The 20,363-nt window shown below is 39.2% G+C and overlaps 1 protein-coding gene across 2 annotated transcripts in view; it reads left to right on the top strand.

Annotated features, from left to right (window-relative positions):
- The window catches only part of ARMH4 (armadillo like helical domain containing 4), a 138,504-nt gene extending 121,762 nt beyond the window's left edge, over positions 1–16,742 (top strand). The window contains exons 6-8 of one of the 2 annotated variants that reach the window (XM_081509590.1): positions 8,286–8,317; positions 15,621–15,755; positions 16,000–16,742. In XM_081509590.1, coding sequence (XP_081365716.1) covers positions 8,286–8,317; positions 15,621–15,755; positions 16,000–16,065 — 233 coding nt within the window. In that variant the 3' untranslated portion in view covers positions 16,066–16,742. Of the gene's footprint in view, positions 1–8,285; positions 8,318–15,620; positions 15,756–15,996 lie in introns of both variants that reach the window. The other variant, XM_081509588.1, reaches the window with a different exon arrangement.
- Positions 16,743–20,363: the final 3,621 nt, after the last annotated feature.

Here is a 20,363-nt window from a genome sequence, read left to right as displayed (position 1 = left end):
ATATCCTCAGCACTGCTCATTATGAGTTTTAAACCTTCAGGATTTCTGCCATTTGGTGCTGTTGTTTCCCAATGGGGAGCAACCCTGGCACACAGGGCTGAGGTGGGAAAATCCTACAGCTGGGAAGGAACTAGGAGATCTTATTCTCATACAAACACACACACACAGGGCAGGTTGAGGGAGAGAAAAAGACAGATATATACAGACAGCAACAGAGCCTTTCAGACATGCAGAGTCTGATAGAGAGAGGAAAAAGGGGGGGAAGAGGGAAACACAGACTACAGTTTTATATAAAGAGATATAGAGTGAGAGACAGACCCATGTAGAGGCAGAGAGAAAACGTTAATCGGAGAGAGGAAACAAGAAAAGAGAATGTAGAGAAAGGAGGAGTCGAAATGACAGAAGTGACCTGATACACACTGTTCCCCAGAATTTGAAGAAGCCCCACTGTGTCTCCTGATATGGTTACCCTGACCCACCTGCCCACATCCCTTCCCAGAGCAACCCACTGGTCTACTGGATAGGCGTATGCTTTACAGCCATAGGGTTCAAATTGCAGCTCAACCACTTTTTAGCTACATGACTTTAAGCTTAAGCACTTTATTTAAGCTTCGTTTTCTTCACCTGTAAAATGAGGGTAGTAATACCCACCTTGCCAGCTTTTTGTTAGATGCCCAACAAATAATTATTAGTTCAGCCAAATCATGGTATCATCTGGCTCCCTTTATTGAAAGGGAATTTGTATGTGTCTGGGATAAATATAGCTGATAAAACTCTTTATTATCAGACATAAAGGAAAATTAAGAATACCCTTCTAAGTAAGCAATATGGGAGACTTTTCAGCTACAGTCTATTAAAAACCAGCCATACTTACAACTGACAAGATACATGGAAATGTTTTTTAATCTGCAATTTCTTTTTTATCCTCTCTGTCTTCCCTTTTTACAAACTACTATACAGTTGTGCTCATTTCACATGCTAGTAAGGTTATGCTCAAAATCCTTCAAGCTAGGCTTCAGCGGTTTGTGAACTGAGAACTTCCAGTTGTACAAGTGGAGTTTAGAAAAGGCTGAGGAACCAGAGATCAAATTGCCAACATTCACTGAATCATAGAGAAAACAAGGGAATTCCAGGAAGACATCTACTTCTACTTCGTTAACTTCGCTAAAGCCTTTGACTCTGTGGATCACAACAAACTGTGGAAAATTCTGAAAGAGATGGAACTACGAGACCACCTTACCTATCTCATGAGAAACTTGTATGCAGGTCAAGATGTGACAGTTAGAACTTTACTTGAAACAACTGACTGGTTCAAAATTGGGAAAGGAGTACCTCAATGCTGTATATTGTCACCCTGTTTATTTAACTTCTATGCAGAGTACATCATGTGAAATGCTGGACTGGATGAATCACAAACTGGAATCAAAATTGCTGGGAGAAATATCAACAACCTCAGATATGCAGATGATACCACTCTAGTGGCAGAAAGTGAAGATGAACTAAAGAGCCTCTTGATAAGAGGGAAAGAAGAGAGTGAAAAAGCTGGCTTAGAACTCAGCATTCAAAAAAACTAAGATCATGGCATCTGGTCCCATTACTTCACGGCAAATAGATGGGGAAACAATGGAAAAAGTGACAGACTTTATTTTCTTGGGCTCCAAAATCACTGCGAACGGTGACTGCAGCCATGAAATTAAAAGACACTTGCTCCTTGGAAGGAAAGCTATGACAAACCTAGACAGAGTATTAAAAAGCAAAGACATCACTTTGTCAACAAAGATCTGTATAGTCAGAGCTATGGTTTTTCCAGTAGTCATGTATGGATGTAAGAGTTGGACCCTAAAAAAGGCTGAGCGCTGAAGAACTGATGCCTTTGAATTGTGGCGCTGGAGAAGACTCTTGAGAGTCCCTTGGACTGCAAGATCAAACCAATCAATCCTGAAGGAAATCAACCCTGAATATTCATTGGAAGGACTGATACTAAAACTGAAGCTCCAATACTTTGGCCACCTGATGTGGAGAGCCGACTCACTGGAAAGGACCCTGATGCTGGGAAGGATTGAAGGCCAAAGGAGAAGGGGGTGGCAGAGGATGAGGTGGTTGGATAGCATCACCAACTCAATGAACATGAATCTGAGCAAACTCTGGAAGACAGTACAGGACATGGAACCCTGGCATGCTGCAGTCCATGGGGTTACAAGGAGGTGGACACAAGTTAGTAACTGAACAAGCTAGGAGAGGGCAAATTGTTGTTCCTGGAATACCTGTACGCAAGAGGGCTCTGGTGAGTATGATGGAGAACTTGCTTTTAATAATCATAGGCTACTTTTTTTGCTTTTCATTAGACCTTCTCCTGCATCTGGTTGTTTCCTTACAGAAGGAGATCACAGGCCTAATTATATTGCTACATTTTCATTCTTGCATTCAGTGAATTTTCAAGAATCAGAATCAGTAGGATGAGAATGAATCTGTAGCTGTGGGCTGAGGAATTAACCAAGTGGAAGGGCCTCACCTTCTCCTGCTCCCCACTATCAGCAATCTACCACTAACCTCCATTTGCAAAGGTTTACAAAATCTTGTAGAGCTTTTAGGGGATAAAATATGGTTTTTTTTTAATTTTAAAAGTACTAAGAGATTAGAAATAATTTGAAAAGTCTTAAAAGTATAGAGCATAAAAAGTCATCCATAATTCTACAACTCATTGATGACTTCAGTTAACCTTTGAATTACATAATTTCAATTATACACATAACATTTTTTTTCATATAACATTTTTATCTACAACTGAGTTCACATTATACATATGCTGTTTTTTTCATTTGCAATATATAATGGGAACAACACCATACCATTAAGTATTTTTCTTTAAATAATGTTAATTTTGTATAATATTCCACTCTGTGGGCATAGCCTAAGGTTTTGTTTCCTTTTAAGTGTTTAAACCATTCCTTTATTGCTGAATATTGATGCTATTTCCATGTTCTTTTCTATTACAAATAATGGTGCGGTGAAAAGATTTAAATAAAAAATTTTTATGCATTTCCATGATTAACTATTTAAGGTACATTGCTTCTACAAATGAAACTTCTGAAAGCAAAATTTATACTCTTTAAAAAGCTTTTGATATCAATTGCAGCTTCTCCTTGCAGCTCCAAAAAGTTGTGCCAATTCATACCTCTTTCTTCATTGTGATGTCTCTCTGTTAAAAAACTGCAGTTGTTGGTTCTCTTCTTCATAAAGAATCATATTTTCTTTTTATTAAAAGTCTTTCCAACATTCTCTCTTCTAGCTTTTTCATTCTCTTATTGATTTCTAAGTTTCAAAACCATCATTGTGTTAGATTTATTTTTACACTGCCTTGAACATTTTGCTGAAAACAGTTTATAGCATCTCCATGAAAGAAAATCGTGTTTACTCAGAAGTTGTGAATTCATTTATAAGCAATATACATTTGCTGAAAAGGAAAAAAATACCATGTCAGGGACCTTGGTGGATGCCTGAGAAACACACGGTGTGATCCTTAGGGGTCTCACCTTCTCAGCTGGAGAAACATAACCAAGTTCACATACTCTGAAGAGTAGTTTTTCTCAACCTTGTTTAGATCCATGTCCCCTCAAACACTGTCTCACTGCCTCTGGTGTATCACTCACTCCCCGAGAAGAATTTGCCCAACTTTCTTTCTGTAGTTCCTATTATAAACCACATAACTAGACCCATTGAATGTGTTTTTTCAGATTATCTGTGCACATCTCATGCTGATATGACTTCCATCTCCTAGTGAGGAATTCCTATGTTAAAAATCACTTGAAGTAAGGCTCTGAAATTTACTCTAAGAACCTAAGATCTGGACAGTTGGCCCATGAGACCTGGCTTGATAAAGCTTGAGTTAAAACATTTCTCTTGGCAGTGCATTTCCTACAGTTGGAAAACCTGTGAGTGCCTTGGACCCTGATGCCATCTCTGCCTCTTCTCCCTCTTCTCTAACCTACCCCTGGGCTGCCATTCACAGGTAGTCAGCCAGCCCCTGCTCACCTCCTCCATGAGGGTCTCACACTAGCATTCTGCTCCCATCTCTCTTTGCTAGTTTTTTAAATGTAATATCCAGCTGATTCCCTGATAACAAACATCTTGCTTCTGAAGTAATTGGCTCTCCTGCTCTCTTGCTCACTCTCTCAGTCCCTACCTTGCTGTTGTCATCCACGTCTCATAGATCTGATGTTCTAACCTATTTTCACTGGAGTTAGGGCCCCATGCTTTTTACTGAAACAGTGTTGACTACAATGCCTGGCCAGTGCACTGTGCATTGTAAGTGTTATTGAATGGATTAATGAATTGGAAGCATTCTCTTGCTTGAATTTCACTTTATGTCTTGGGCTTAGTTGAGCCATGTTAACACAATACTCATACCTCATTTGTCTTTCTTTCTTCCCTCCTGTTCCAGATTTCTTGTTTTGGTTTTCTAGTTTCTCTATACTAAGTTCTGTATTAGACACTTTGTACATGTTATTTTTAATCTTCACAACCATCTTGCAAGTATTACCATCTCCATTTCACGTATGAGGAAAGTGAGAGCCTAAGAGGTTTGCTCGTTTCTCCAAAGTTACTTAGTGAATCAGTGGTTGACCCCACTTCTCCATGGAACCACTCCCAGAATCACTGATCTGTGGCTTCAGTTCAGTTCACTCACTCAGTTATGTCTGACTCTTTGTGACCCCATGGACTGCCAGGCACGCCAGGCTTCCCTGTCCATCACCAACTCCCGGAGTTTGCTCAAACTCATGTCCATCAAGTCAGAGATGCCATCCAACCATCTCATCCTCTGTCGTCCCCTTCTCCTCCTGCCTTCAATCTTTCCCAGCATCAGGATCTTTTCCACTGAGTCAGTTCCAATGATCTGTGGCTTAGTTCTTGAATCTCCTGCACTTCCTTCCCTTGACTCCAGTGTTATTCTGATTGAGCACCGCCATCTTTGTCTGAATCCCAGTTGAGTCTTCCCTCAGAAGGAGTGCTGAGGGGAGGACAAACCCAAGAGGTCTTCCCAAGGTCCTGCCATGAGAGATTGAAGCTGGGGACTGAAGGAGATAGAGGAGCCAAAGATACCTCCACATCTTCATCCTGAGAGAGCAGAATAGCGGTGATATTGCCGAAAGAAATAGGTACATAGGGAGTCTTATTCCTGTAGGTTGTTAGTCAGAGGGGGGTTGGAGTTCCAGTGGCTCTTTCCTCCCTGGTTAACCATGGCAAATCTCTTAGTTTTTCTGAGTCTCAGTTTCTTTTTTTTCCCTGAGCATCATCTTACCTGACTCTCATATTTATCATTAGTTTGCCTATCAAATGATGCAGTACATCTGAACATGCTTTGTAAGGAGTAAAGCTGTTAGCTGTCATCACTGTTGTTGGATGTGTTATTATTAAAGTCAGATTGTAAATGGAGATACTAGCTTCTTGGGTAAAATGTGTCTGTGCCAGGGGTCAGAAAGCTGTGACCCCTCAGTCAAATCTGGCCTGCTGTCTGTCCTGATAGAGCCCATCAGCAAAGAATGTTTTCCAATTTTTAATTTGGTTGCAAAAAATTGAAAGAAAAATATTTGTGATGTAAGATTATATGAAATTCAAATGTCAGTGTCCGTAAATAAAGTGGATTAGAAGAGAGCCAGACCCACTTATTTGTGTACTATTTTCTATGGCTTGAGGCATCAGCAGAGTCAAGTAGTTATGACGGAGATTGTATGGCCTGCAGAGCCTAAAATATTGACCACTTTTAATAAGAGCTCAGCAGCCCTGGCCTGCCCATTGCACTCTCGTACCTCTGCTGTCTAACATTGATTCAACTGCAGAATTTCCATTGAGCTTAAAAACCGACAAAGGTGAGGAATAAAAGATAAGGAGAGGCCCCAGTGGCTGTCTCAGCTGTGGGCAGGACCTTTCAAGGTGGCCTCCAGAGTCAATTATAGGAACATGGAGCAAGCTGCAAAGCCATCAGATGGAGCCATGTGGCCACCAGCTGACCTCATAGTCACGTTCTGCCTCCCTTGCATCCTCCGAAGAATTTCTGAACCTTCTTAATGATCGTCTGGTATGATGTTGAAAAGGAATGATGGAAGGACATTGGCCTTGTTCCTGCTCTTAGTGGAAAAGCTTCTAGTTTCTCGCTATTAAGTATGATGTTAGCTGTAGATGTTACCAAGTTGAGAGTTCCCCTCTATTCCTAGTTTGCTAATTTTATCAAAAATGAGTGCTGGATTTTGCCAAATACTTTTTCTGTATCTATTGATATGATCATGTGATTTTTCTTCATTAGCCTGTTGATGTGATAGATTAATGGATTTCCAAATGCTAAGCCAAACTTGCATACCTGAAATAAATGATTTGCATACATTTTTGGTTTTGATTTGCTGATATTTTGTTGAGAACTTTTGCATTTGTGTTCATGAGAGATACTGGTCTGTAGTTTTAAAGACTATCTGGTTTTGGTTTTAGAATAATGCTGACCTCATTATAAAGAGTTAGGAGGTTCCCTTCCACATCTTTCTTCTGGAAGAGATTGTATAGAATTGGCATAAATTCTTCCTTAAAAGTGAACCTATCTGGGCCCTGCTGTTCTGGAAGGTTTTTAATCATTGATTCAATTTCTTTAATAGATACAGGCCTATTCAGTCTTTTTCTTCTTGTGTAAGTTTTTGCAGATGTATTTTTCAAGGGATTACTCCATTTAATCAGATTACCAAATATGTGGACATATGGTTGTTCATAGTATTTCCTGATTATCCTTCTAATATCCACGGGATCTGTAGTAATGTCCCTCTTTTATTTTGGATCTTACAAGTTTGTATTTTCTCTTCTTTCAGTTAGCTTGGCTAGAGGCTTATCAATTCTATTGATCTTTTCAAAGAACTATCTTTTTTTTTAACTGAAACATAATTGACCTGTAATACTATGGTAATTCCAAGTGCATAACATTGTGATTCAGTATTTCTATACATTACAAAATGTTTACTATGGTAAGTCTAGTTATCTGTCACCAGACAAAGGTATTACAATATTACTGACTGTATTCCACATGTTGTACGTTTCATCCTCATGACTCATTTATATTGTAAGTGGAAGTCTGTACCTGTTACTATCCACCTATTGCATTCAACCCACCACTCCCTCCCTTATGGCAATCACTATTTCTTCTCTGTATCTGTTTCTATTTGTTTTCCTTTTTTTCATTTGCTAATTTTTAGATTCCACATGTAAGTTAAAATCATACATTATTTTTCTTTCTGACTTATTTCACTTAGCATAATAACCTCTAGGACCATTCATGCTGTCACATTGAAATCACAAGAGATTTTTCTTTTTATGGCTAATATTCCACTGTGTATAATATACCACATCTTCATCTGTTGCTGGACATTCAGGTAGTTTCCATATGTTGCCCATTGTAAGTAGTGTTGCAATGAACATAGGAATGCATACATCTTTTCTAATTAGTGTTTTTGTTTTCTCTGGGAAAAAATACCCAAAGTGAAATTGCTAGATCTTTTCGTAGTTCTGCTTTTGAGGAATCTCCATACTATTTTCCATAATGCTTGAGCCAATTGGTACCACCAACAGTGCACAGGGGTTTTCTCCACATCCTCACCAACACTTGTTATTTCTTATATTTTTGTAATGGCCATTCTAACATGTGTGAGGTGTTCTCTCATGATTTTGAATTGCATTCCCCTGATGTTGAGTAATGGGGGCTTTTTTATGTTGAGCATCTTTTCATGTGTCTTGGTCATATGTGTCAATATATCTTTGGAAAAATGTTCAGATTCTTGGTGGGATTGTTAGTCCTTTTGGTGTTGAGTTAATGAGTTCTTTATGTATGTTGGATATTAACCCCTTATCTGATATATCGTTTGCCAATAAATACCTTCTCCCATTCTAAAAAAAGGAGAAAATGTCAGTTAGAAATGAACTTGATATTTTGAAGGTGTTTCCCTCACTCATCCCCCAGACTTCCCCCCAAATAATAGAAAGTGCATGTAGCAAAGAAAACTATTCTCTATTCCTTTAACAATGATGTGAGGGATATGTTTGTGTTCTTTTTTGCATTTTTAAATGAGAATAAAAAACAATTACTGTCATTATATTAATACTATTGACCCTGTCACTGTATTTCATACAATAAAATCTTCACTGTATCAAATTAACTTAGTACATGAAATATAAGTAAGTTACCAAAGGAACTTAACACATGAAATATAAGCAGAAAGATGGCTATTTACATTTTCTTCTCTTATTTTCCTTAGTGAGAAGCTGGATGGAAAAGCTAAAAGACAAGGTAAGAGAAATACTTTCTTCCTTTGGATTTATTTTAGAGGGCATAGCTTTGTCAAATAAAAGATCTGCAGAATAATGGAGCTTTGTATCATTATTCTGATTCTGATAACCTGTGCAAAGATCCAGGGCCACTTCCGGGTACCCAGCAAGAAAGAAGACCTTCCCTTTAAGAAGGGATGCCTTATTCTTTGGAGTGCCATTCATTCTTCTGGAATGTAATTCCTGATATGTACAACTGATAGCATCCTTGATGTATCAAGGTGGAGTTCCTTTTAGGGAATTTCAGGAGTGTAATCCCATTCTAGCGGGCATTTCATGTCCCAGTACAAGGATCTTTTAAATCTGATCTTCTTGTATGCAGAAGAAGTACTTTGGATTTTGGAAGGCATTGATTTTTCTGACCCAAGGACAAAAATTGACCGACCTGACTTAAGAATAAAACTTTGGTGATGGAAAGGGCGTCCTTCACCCGTAGTGGAAGGTGAGATTAAAAATACCTGAGCACTCTCTTTAGGCCCACTTTTATGTGGTCTATCATAGTGCTGCTGCTTACCGAGCGACAACGAGCTGACCTATCCAGAATGGCCAACTATAGAAAAGTATTTTCCACTCTTGCATTCGTTCTGTCATCAACATCTGTGATTGACAATATTAGCTTCCTTCCAGGTTCATGTTTTTCATTTTCTTTTAATTTTCAACACTCTCTAGGGTTTCATTTTTAGTGCCTTGTAATTTCAAACTGGAATTACTCATAAAAATATTGGTGAAATTTTGAACTCCTTGCTGTAGCCTCTGTCAGATCCAATTACTACAACCCAGCTCAGATTTCACTAGGGGTATAGGTAAATGGAAATCATTTCAACTGCCAGATAGGAGTTACTTCCAATTCACCTGTCTCAGAATATACATCTGTGGATAGTATTCCATATCTTTTTTTATTATTTGAGGTCAGTTTCTCTCATATTTGAATGATTAGTATTTATTTTGCTGCAGTTTAATGTTAAAGGATAAGAGAAAATGTTCACTAGTAGTTAAAATTGTATGATTATAGTAATTCTTGTCAGTATTATTTTTCTGCTTCTCAGTAAAATTTAGACTATATGATTTCTGCAAATCAGATTATTTTATGTTCATACATATTTAAAGTGATAGAGAAGAATTTTAAACGTGTTGACATTAGTGGAAGCCATTTTTGCGTCTGTAATGGGTCCAGTTGTCTGAGGGAGGTATAATCAGAGGACTGAGCAAGATTTGGGGTAGGAGAAGCTCAAAAATTCAGAATGGAATATATTTACATTGGTAGTGTTTCTTGATATTTTCCAGAGGAAAATATAATGCAGTGAAAAATAAACAGGCTTTGGTAGTTTAATCTAGGAATCCATATGTCATTGTTTCTATAGAAAATGTCCTTCTGAATTACCCAAATGGACAAAAAATAGACTTAAGAAAATAAATTTTGGCACATAGCCTGTTTTGGAATTGAATGTTGCAGTTTCTTACCTGTCTATATATATATATATATATATAGCTTCACCGCTTTGTTTAGAAATCTGGGTAGCTTTAGAGAGAGGCTGTATTTTCTCTTCCTGTGGACCCTTCCTTCTTATCTTTTCTCAAAGAGCTAGCACCCTCTCCTTGCTCTGCTTCACCAAGAGAGATAATTTTGTGAATGGTTTTAGTTTTCTGAATTGAAGTTTTTCCAGCCCTTTCTTCACTTTATTCCATAGTATTTTTTCAGCTATGTCTTAGTTTTAAAAAATTGGAAGAAAAATAGCTGAAATTCCCACCAAGTTTATTTGTTTTATGCCTTGTCTTTATTTTTATTTAACTATTTTTTAAATTGAAATATAGTTTATTTATAATGTGTTAGTTTCAGGTGTATAGCAAAGTGATTTAGTTATACATATATATACTTTTCAGATTATTTTTATTGTAAGTTATTGCAAGATATTGAATGGAGGTCTCTGAATATAGTAGGTCCTTGCTATTTACCTATTTTATAGGTAGTGTTTATATGTTTATATTGGAGTATGATTGATTTGCAATGTTGTGTTAGTTTCAGGTGTATAGCAAGGTGATTCAGTTATACATATACGTTTATCTATTGTTTTTCAGATTCTTTTCCCATATAGGTTATTATGGAATATTGAGTAGAGTTCCATGTAGTATACAGTGGGTTCTTGTTGATCATCTATTTTATATATAGTGTGTGTATGTTAATCCCAAGCTCCTAATTTACCCCTCCCTCTATCCCCCCCACACTAACTCCTTTGGTAACTATAAGTTTCTTTTATATGTCTATGAGTCTGTTCCTATTTTGTAAATAAGTTCATTTGTATCATTTTTGGATTCCATGTATAAATGATATCATGTAATGTTTGTCTTTCTCTGATTTACGTCACTTAATATGATAATCTCTAAGTCCATCAACGTTGTTGTATTTGTCTTCTTATTTTGTCTCTTTCTTGGAGGGATTCAGTTTAACCAGTTCCCTCCCTCTGGGAGTAAAATATTATACACTTACTTGATACATGCATGCATATGTGTACACACACATATATGTGTGTGTATACATACATACATACATATATATACACACACACACATACATGTATACGTATCTTGGGCTTCCCTGGTGGCTCAGACAGTAAAGAATCTGCCTACAGTGCAAGAAACCTGGGTTCAATCCCTGGGTTGAGAAGATCCCCTGGAGAAGGACATGGCAACCCACTCCAGTATTCTTGCCTAGGGAATTCCATGAACAGAGGAGCCTGGCGGGCTACAGTCAGTGGGGTTGCAAAGAGTCAAACATGACTGAGCAACTAACACACACATACTTATCTTCCTCTCTCTCTCTTTCTCTTCTTCTGTTTAGCTAGCTATCATTTATAAAAGTCTTGTTAGTCATTACCTTCAGAAACTATTTGAGAGTGAAACTATAGCTGTTTTGATGAAAGTCACAGAATCCTGGAGAATTGAAAACTAAACTACGTATTTAACTAGCTCTTCAGTCAACCAATAATATCTATTCAGTTTTGCTTCACTTAATTGTTCCTGATATTGGTTTCCCTATTAGTTGGACTCTAGAAGGGGTGGTAGGTGTTCTCAAAAGTTCTGAATTATTCCTTTTGTTGTTATTGTTTGCTCTTCCTATATTAAAGTGAAGTCGCTCAGTCATTTCCGACTCTTTGCGACCCCATGGACTGTAGCCTACCAGGCTCCTCTGTCCATCAGATCTGAATGACAACCTCTGATGGCAATGGCTTAACCAAGAGAGAAGCTTGTTTTTCTCTCATTTATGAGTCTGGAGGGAGCAGTCAGGGTCAGCGAGGAACAACACTCTGAAGGTGCAGGCTCCTTTTATTTGATGTTCCATCATTTGATGTTCCATCATGATTCTCACAGTCATCTCATGGTCCTGGATTGCAGTTAGGTCCATATTCTAGTCAGAAGGAAGGAGGAAAAAGGGAGGCTACAACATCCCTCCCCTCTTAAGAAGGAGGAGAAGAAAGTGATACCCATTCCAGTATTCTTGCCTGGAAAATTCCATGGACAGAGCAGCCTGGTGGACTACTGTCCATTGAGGCACAAAGAGTCGGGCATAACTAAGCAGCTGAGTGTGTGCGCGCGCACGCACACACACACACACACACACACACACACACACACACACACTACTTCACAACAGCGATTCTCATGCATAGTCTGGACCAGTGGCATTATGTCACCCGAGAGCTTGTTAGAAATGCAAAATCCCAGGTCCCTAACTAGACCTACTATATCAGCAACTCTGGGAAAGGGGTCAAGCCATCTGTGTTTTAACAAGTCTTGCAGGTGATTCTGATGCACGCTCAAGTTTGAGAAACACTGTTAAACAAACCTCATAAAGACACTTATGAATTCAGCAGGCTTTAGGCAGTAAAGTTTTACTTTTTCTTATGTTTTCTTGAAAACCAGTGTTTCTGAACAAAAACATTAGCCTAAGAAAGGATGACTTTCTCATAAATACAAAACAAACAAACCAAAACCAACCAAACAAAAAAACCCAACCATATGTAGTAAATTTTATCTTATAATCCATTTTTTAACTTTCAAACTGGTTTTTGGAAATAATTTCACATTTACAGAAAAGAGACAAGAATAGGAATAGTACAAAGAGCACCCTTGTCCTTTTTATCCAGATGCACTTGTCCTTCCCAGGCTGCCCCATTTGTTTTCTCATCTATTGGCTGTCTCCCTACCTCTGCTCTTTCTTTCTGAGCCATTTGAGGGACAGTTGCGTGCATCATGATCCTTTGACACCAAATCTCAATACTTCAGGGCATATTTCCTATGATTAAGAATATACTATTTGCAAACCATAGTATATTTATCAACTTGAGTACATTTAACTTTGATATCATACTTTTTATCTGTTCTGGCACCTGGACTTAAGTCTTAGTTAACAGACCCAAAATGACCTTCATAAAATCGTACTTCTCCTCGAGTACAGGATCTTGTCTGGGTCATATAACACATTTAGTTGTCAGGATGCTTCAGTTTAGTTTAGTCACTCAGTCGTATCTGACTCTTTGCGACCCCATGGACTGCAGCACACCGGGCTTCCCTGTCCATCACCAACTCCCAGAGCTTGCTCAAACTCATATCCATCAAGTCGGTGATGCCATCCAACTATCTCATCCTCTGTTGTCACCTTTTCCTCCTGCCTTCAATCTTCCCCAGCATCAGGATCTGTTCTAACAAGTCAGTTCTTCGCATCAGGTGGTCAAAATATTGGAGCTTCAGCTTCAGCATCAGTCCTTCCAATGAATATTCAGGGTTGATTTCCTTTTTGACTGATTTGACAGTTTTCTTTAATGTGGGCCATTTGTATAGCCATCTGTCTTTCCTGATTCTGATATTTTTAAAGAATATGGTACTTTAGAAAACAGAATGTTCAGTTTAAGTTTATTGGATGTTTCCTCATGATTAGATTCAGCATTCTCAGTTGGAATATGCATGGATTCAATTGTGTCCTTCTCAGGGAGGTAGTGTGAAGGAATGGGCACGTGCAATATTTCCGAACAGAGAAAAGGTGCTGGGCACAATTCATAGCTTTATATACAGATGCATCTTATTTGTTTTCATTTGTGCAGGAAACAAGTCATGGCAATTCTAAAAAAAGAGGTTATCTTCGCTTAGTCAGTTTTGAAGGAGAAATGTTTAAATTACACTTGAAGAGGGTAGGTTTCTTTATTCCCTTCTTGTAAATTACTTGTAATTTCAAAGCACAGGCAGATCACACACACACACAAACACACACACGAGGGAATGAAGAGAAGAGAAAGAGATTAATTGAATTTTTGTAAAGTCTACATGATTTAAAGCTCTAGAAATGAGAAGCCTTAATGTGTAAATAAGAAATATGCAAAGAGTGACACATTTTGTAATATTCATGTTTTTGGTGTGGGGTTGAGTTACATAATGTTAAGAGACCCAAGGTTGATCAAGTTGAGCTTCCAAAAAGCTCAAATATCATCCTTTGAATGTAGAGCTCTGTATTAGTAAGGTCTAATCTACTGGGCTTAAAATTGATCATATATCAACATATACGTGTATTTCCACATATTGGGAATGGTGATGTAAAATGAAACTCATAGTTCTGGTGAGAACACCCAGATTTTGCTATTGTCCAGTGTTTTCCCACATGGAAAATTATACTTTTGTAAGCCTTACGTAGATCTAGAAGAACTTTAGAAAAAGTTTGGGTCTTGGCAAAGCATATTAATTTGTTGACTGGGCTTTGTTTCTTGGGGAAAAACAGTATGCTGAGGAACAATGCTATGTTCTCAAATTAATGAAAAAAATTCCATATTGTGCTCTAACTCAAGACTCTGGAAAACAGAACGAGTAAATGAGCTGGCTGTGTATAAAAGGACGCTGTAGTTTTGTAAGGTCTTGTCTGTTCCTTTGATTTACTTCTAGAAATGTTGGGAAAGCACCACAGCCTGCTTACGTCAGCATTTTTTAGAAAACTTTTATTTTTTGTTCTTCTGTTTTGGGCTCATTCTGAGAGATACTGTGCTATATTAAAAGTTTTAGAAATAGTTACATAAGTGAACAAACTCATAGTTTTTCTCCTGTAAAATAATGTCTATCTAAAGTACTCACTATAGTATTTTTTAAATTGTTAATTGTTGATGTTTTTTTTCCTGAGTAGGCTTCTAGAAGGGTCGTCATGGGAGATAAACCAGTGTCATGTTTCTCCACAAAGGGCTGTGGTTATTCCTACACCTGTATCTGTCAGGTGTCTTACTGGCCAGGATGCAGAAATAACCCTTCCTTAGGGTGATGGCCTTGCCCTGAATTTGGGTTGGTTCTGCACTACTTACTCAAGTCCAGGGATGTGTGAGATCAGGGAGATCACTCTGGTCTCTTAGGACCAAAGTATCCACAGTAACACCTTGGAGATGTTGGAGACTGCTATGGGTTTGAAATCTCCAAGCCCTTTCGGAAGTACCAGCACTGTTGGCAGTGATCTTTGTGTCCTCTGTCACTTTCTTTCTTTGGAGCCTGGGACACTCAGAATTCCCTGCCAGCCCTCAACTTTGGTCTTGTTCACTGGGAAGATTTTTTCTTCTGTATAAACGAATCCATCTACATTATGTGCAACTATCTCTCATCCTTGTCTTTTCTGCCTGGCCTCCAAAACCTAACATCCTTCTTTCCTCTGCAGGACCTTCTCTTCCCTGCTGTCTCTAGAAGCTCTCTCTTTTCACTCATGGAGAAGCACATTCCTCTTTTCTTTCCTACCGTGATGCAGCTAAGATTGCAAGAGGGGAACCACCAAAGTCAGGGCCCCCTTTTGTCCCCCAAGAAACACAATATTCCAATGAGCAATGCCCCCCTGCCATGCCCACCCCTCCCCCCTCCCCCCCGAGCTGGACTCAGGCTGCTATTTCCAATTTATAGCATTTTAATAGTCCTTGCAATCTCAGAGGCTACTTCATCCATCTTTAATACAAATTATATTTCTGTCACCAAAACCTGATGTTGACAAATGTGCATAACCAAGTGGCTGGAGGTGCCGCCAGGGCTGGCTGATTTATTGCAGTACTTATATGCATATGAAATATCCCAAAATAGTCATACCTCTCTCTCTGTTGCCTTCTCCCTAAAAGTAACTTTATTCCAGGTGCTACTTTATAACAAAGCTGACAAGAGAATTCAAAGTGTCTAAAAACCCCACTGCCCTCCAGCAGAACTGCGAAACCCAGGGCAGTGGTCTGTTTAGCATCCTAATGCGTCTTTCCTTTCCCATGCAGGCAGGCTATATGTCTGGGATGTTGGTGCCCGTAGGGGTTGGGATAGCTGGAGCCTTGTTCATCTTGGGAGCGCTCTACAGCATTAAGGTTATGAATCGCCGAAGGAGAAACGGCTTCAAAAGGCATAAAAGAAAGGTATGGAATCCACAACAGCAAAACCTAATCACTTTCCCAACTGTTCTTCACTTTTCAAATTTTCTTAATAAAGCACATGGGGCTTAATGAGGCATGAATGGTACTGACGTGCCCAGTGGTTCCGATGAGCTGCTGCCGCTGCAGCCTCAGCTTCATTGGTTCACGTGTCTTTTAAAGGGGACCTGTTCCTTGGCTTTACTCTGCAGCAGGAGTTTAATGCTTTTCTGTTTTCTTTCTCCAGCAGAGAGAATTCAACAGCATGCAAGATCGAGTCATGCTCTTAGCCGACAGTTCCGAAGATGAATTTTGAATTGAACTGGAGTTTAATTGGGAGAGTCAACATGATGTTATTATTTCTTATTTGAGAGCCAAAAAAAAAAAAAGAGAGAACAACATTCTGCCACATTGGGGCTGTCTGGCCATTGGTCTCACTGTCTGCTCGGTAGTAGATTTTTCTTGTACTGAGCAGAAAAGGCATGCTGTATATGAACTGTGATGCGCAGTATTTGTTTTTATCCCATAGTGAATTTTCCACAGCCATGGGCTACAACTCGTAAAAATGCAGCATACATGTTGTTCAGTAGGAGTTGCTAGGTTAGATAGAGTAAATATTTTGTATTTTTCCACAGTGTCTTTCCCTTGGTTTGGATTACCTGTGCTAAAGTGTAACAATTCTTGCTGCCAAGGCACACTTGACTCTGAAATAGAAATCTTAACAAAGAAGAACTTGTGATGACTGCTCAACCTACTCGAACCCTTGGCTTGTGGGCCACGGCATTCGCATCAAAACTAGCAGCAACTCGGAATGAAATCATTTTCATCAAGAAGATCTCTCAGCACATTAGGATATATGTAGATTTGTACGTACCTTACATTATGTACTTGAGTCTCCTGGTTTTATTATTTTCCCCCTTCCTTTTTATTCTCATTCTTGGCAAAGCAAAAAATGCACTAGAAGTAATGCATTAAATTGACTCTCGGTCTTCATGTAAGCATGCTTTCTTAAATAGTATAATCGAGTCCAACAGATGTATCCATAGATTCTTACATGTTTATCATTAAGAGAGATCCTTTTAGTATATCACTGACTTTGTCAAGAAGACATGAGGAAGAAATCAAGAGGAAAAGGAGGGTAGGTAAGCTCCCAAGGCGTTTGGCTCTGCTCTTTGGCTCTGTGGTTGTGTGGCCACCATTCTGAATTATTCAGAGCACTGCTTTTCTATATCTTCATGTATGGTTGGACCACCATTGGTTCTTGTTTGGCTTTATTAGGAAACCGCATTCTCTGGTAGGAGCAGGCTCAGGAGCTAAGAGTCCTGGCACAAGACAGAGCTTATGAAAAACCAGCCTCTCTCAAGGCGTCTCACTGTGGAGAAGCTGGACTGCGCAAATGCGCTAGATCATATCTCATTTCCCGTGGAATGCAGTTCCTTTTCTCTTCCTTTTGAATCCGGGTATTTGGGACTTTTAGGAAGTGCAGGTTTTTGGGGTATGTTTTTGGCTTCATCACATGGCATTTGGAACTTCCTCAGCCAGGGATTTAACCTATGCCCTTTGCAGGACAAGTACAAAGTCCTAATCAGTGACCACCAGGGAAGTCCAGGAAGTGGAGTTTTGGGTGAAGACTTGGCTCAGCGTGGAAGAATAAAGGTTACTAATAACACTGTCCATGATGCTTTACAGTATGGAGAACTTGTTCAAATTTAATGGGGCCTGCTTTGCTGTTTTCAAGGAAAGCTGCACAGCTATTCCTCAAAGCTGTATATGTTTTTCTTCTCCCATTTGACTGAAGACAGAACTGAAGCAGAGAAGTGAAACAATTATCCAAAATTATACCCAGGAAGAATCAGGACTGGAACCCACTTGGATCCCAAACCATGCACCCCTATCTTCAGCTCAGTGCCCTTTCCACATGCTTTAGAGGAACCAACAGCATTGCAGAGTCCTTCAAAACCAAGATTCTAAGGAAATAGCTTCTTGACCCAGGAACACGTAACACAAGTTTCTGTTTTTGTTAAATGAATGGTGTCTTACTGATTCCTCTCATACGCACACAAATTCTTTTTCTCTCCCACATCAGCTGTTTTCCTTATAATCACATAAATTTAAGTATCACTTGTAGGTGACTCATAGAGAAACCTTTCTTGAATTCATTCTTGAAAGATAGCTGGCTTACATGAATGGTTTCATTAAATAATTCTTTTTGCCAAGAAATACAAGCAAATGGGCTAACTTGATCAAGAGAATTTAAAAGCTCTGTACAGTCAAATAGATGTTAGAATAGACACACTCAGGGTCAGGTTTTAAAAATAGAGCTCAGAACCATGCCACTGCAGGAATTTGTAATTTCATGAGTAGAGACATCCTGATACTGCAGAGGGTACGTTTGCCCTTTCTGAGAGCAGCCTCTTGCTGTAAGTGGTCCTAAGGTCAGGAGGAGGTGAGCACAACGTATCATTACTGCCTTTGTGTTCTTGACAAGCTGTTTGTAGAGAAAACACAATAGGCCTCTCTAGGCAGTATCACATGAGTGATACTGATAGCCACTCGTGCCTCCGGCTACTCTTGGTCTGTAGTTTTACTAGATTACTAGGTAAATAGGTTGAACCTTCAAACTATAGTATAATAAAGTCACCAATGACAGACACATATATTCACTTGTCCAGAGGGCTATGGTGACATGTTTATGCCTTTAGACCTAAACAGAAATGTCTCTGCAGTTTTTACGGGGGCAGGTGACTGTTTAAAGAGAAAGAGATTACTTAGATCTTAGTGGTTTGCTGTACAAAGCCATTTAAACACCTGGGTTGAGTAGAAGGTTCTATGGATCGCTCAACTTGTATGTTTTCCTTGCCGCCTGTGGCTGTGAAACAGTGGTTTTCAGTGGTTGGTTTGGATTATTCAGAGGAACGGAGAAGATTGTCATGTTGTAAACAAATCCTGGGATTAGGTTTGCTGCCCCAGTGGAGGTGCCTGCCAATGGTTATACTGTAGTTCAGGTTCAAAGTAGTAAATCAGGCACTGATGGGTTTACCTAAATAAATGATTTGTTTGCTTATATTTGCATATTAAAAATAAAACATCAACTCTTTATTCAAAAAACTAAGCTTAAAACATTTAACAACTAAACACATAACGCTGTCTAGAGTTGGAGGGTGGTGACAGATGCAGTTTCAGTTGCTAACACCTTCCCCTCTGAACTGAACTGACCAGGTCAGAACTACAGGTGTCCTGCTGCGGGGCCAGGGACTGTGTCTTATTCTGAAGGGTAGGCAGGGTTTCCCAAACTCTCTGGCTCCTAAGAATCACCTGGGATACTTAAACATATAAATTCCAAGGCCCCTTCTCAGACCCACTGAGTCAGAATCTCCAGGGGAGGAGCTTGGGGTTCTCCTGTCTGGGCAAGTGTGAGGGCAGCTAGAACCTCTAGGCAGAGAACAGCTTCCTTATTAAAGGACAAGGAGACCAGGCCCCCAGGGAGAGACTCTGCCCTAGTCAGCTATCCATCAATCACACCCGCCATAGTGGAGCAGGGGAAATAGGAGGCAAGAGGAAAAGGGTGGAAGCTTCTAGAGCAGGGTCCCCAACCTCTGGCATCTAATGCCTGATGATCTGAAGAGGAGCTGATATAGTAATAATAGAAATAAAGTACACAATAAGTGTAATGAGCTTGAATCATCCCCAAAACATTCTCCAGCCCCCTCTGTGGAAAAATTGTTTTCTACGAAATCTGTCCCTGGTGCCTAAGAGGTTGGGAACCGCTGTTAAAGAGTAGAGTGCTGAGGTGGAGGGAGAAGGTTCCTCCTGTGCCCATGATGTCTTTCTCTAATCAGAAGACAGTACTTTCCTTTTAAACCTCTGGTTTTTCCTCTTCTGTTAGTTGCTTCTTTCAGTAGCTGCTGGCTTAATTCATATGCAATATTTGGAGTTAATTAGTATCCCAGGGAAACAGATTCCCTGAGCAGTGCTTTAGCCTTGGCTTCAGCTCATAAACTGCCTCAGATGCAGTCTTGCAGAAACATTTTCTTAAAGTACCTATATCTCTTACATGGGTCAAAAATGTTGTGGGGAGATTTTTTAAAGCACAGTTTTAGAACACACTGAAAGTAATTTTAACATGGTCAATCAAAGAGGGTTCTTTTTTTTTTCAGACTTGAATGTAAGCATTTATTTAAAATGAAAATTCCCAAATTTTATAAAATTAACATTCCACAAACATACAGGAAAATTATATTTTTATTGATTAACCTCATGGTATACCTCTCATACTGTTTTTCACTGACCTTTTTGGCTGCATAGTCTCAAAGCTGGTTCTACATTTCATCATTATTTTTTTAAAAAACAGCCAAAACTTAGAAGTCAAAATGTCATAGAGGTATGCCTTGTGCTTTTCTCTCTGTGAAGGTATCTTCTTCACATGGAGTCCAAACAAAGCCCCTTAGTGGGAATCACATCCATAATTTGGGGGAGATGCATCAGATCATCCACAGGCATTGTAATTTCTATGTGTATAAATAATCAGTGTTTCTACCAGATGCCAAAAGGTAGCTTTTGGGAACAAGATACATTACTTGGCACAAGGTTTTAGCTGCATGACCTTTTGGCAAG

This window comes from Giraffa tippelskirchi, chromosome 7 (genome assembly GCF_054371585.1).
Source record: "Giraffa tippelskirchi isolate mGirTip1 chromosome 7, T2T-mGirTip1v1.2.pri, whole genome shotgun sequence".
In the NCBI taxonomy this organism is placed as follows: domain Eukaryota; kingdom Metazoa; phylum Chordata; class Mammalia; order Artiodactyla; family Giraffidae; genus Giraffa; species Giraffa tippelskirchi.
This window is presented reverse-complemented; position numbering and strand designations above follow the sequence as displayed.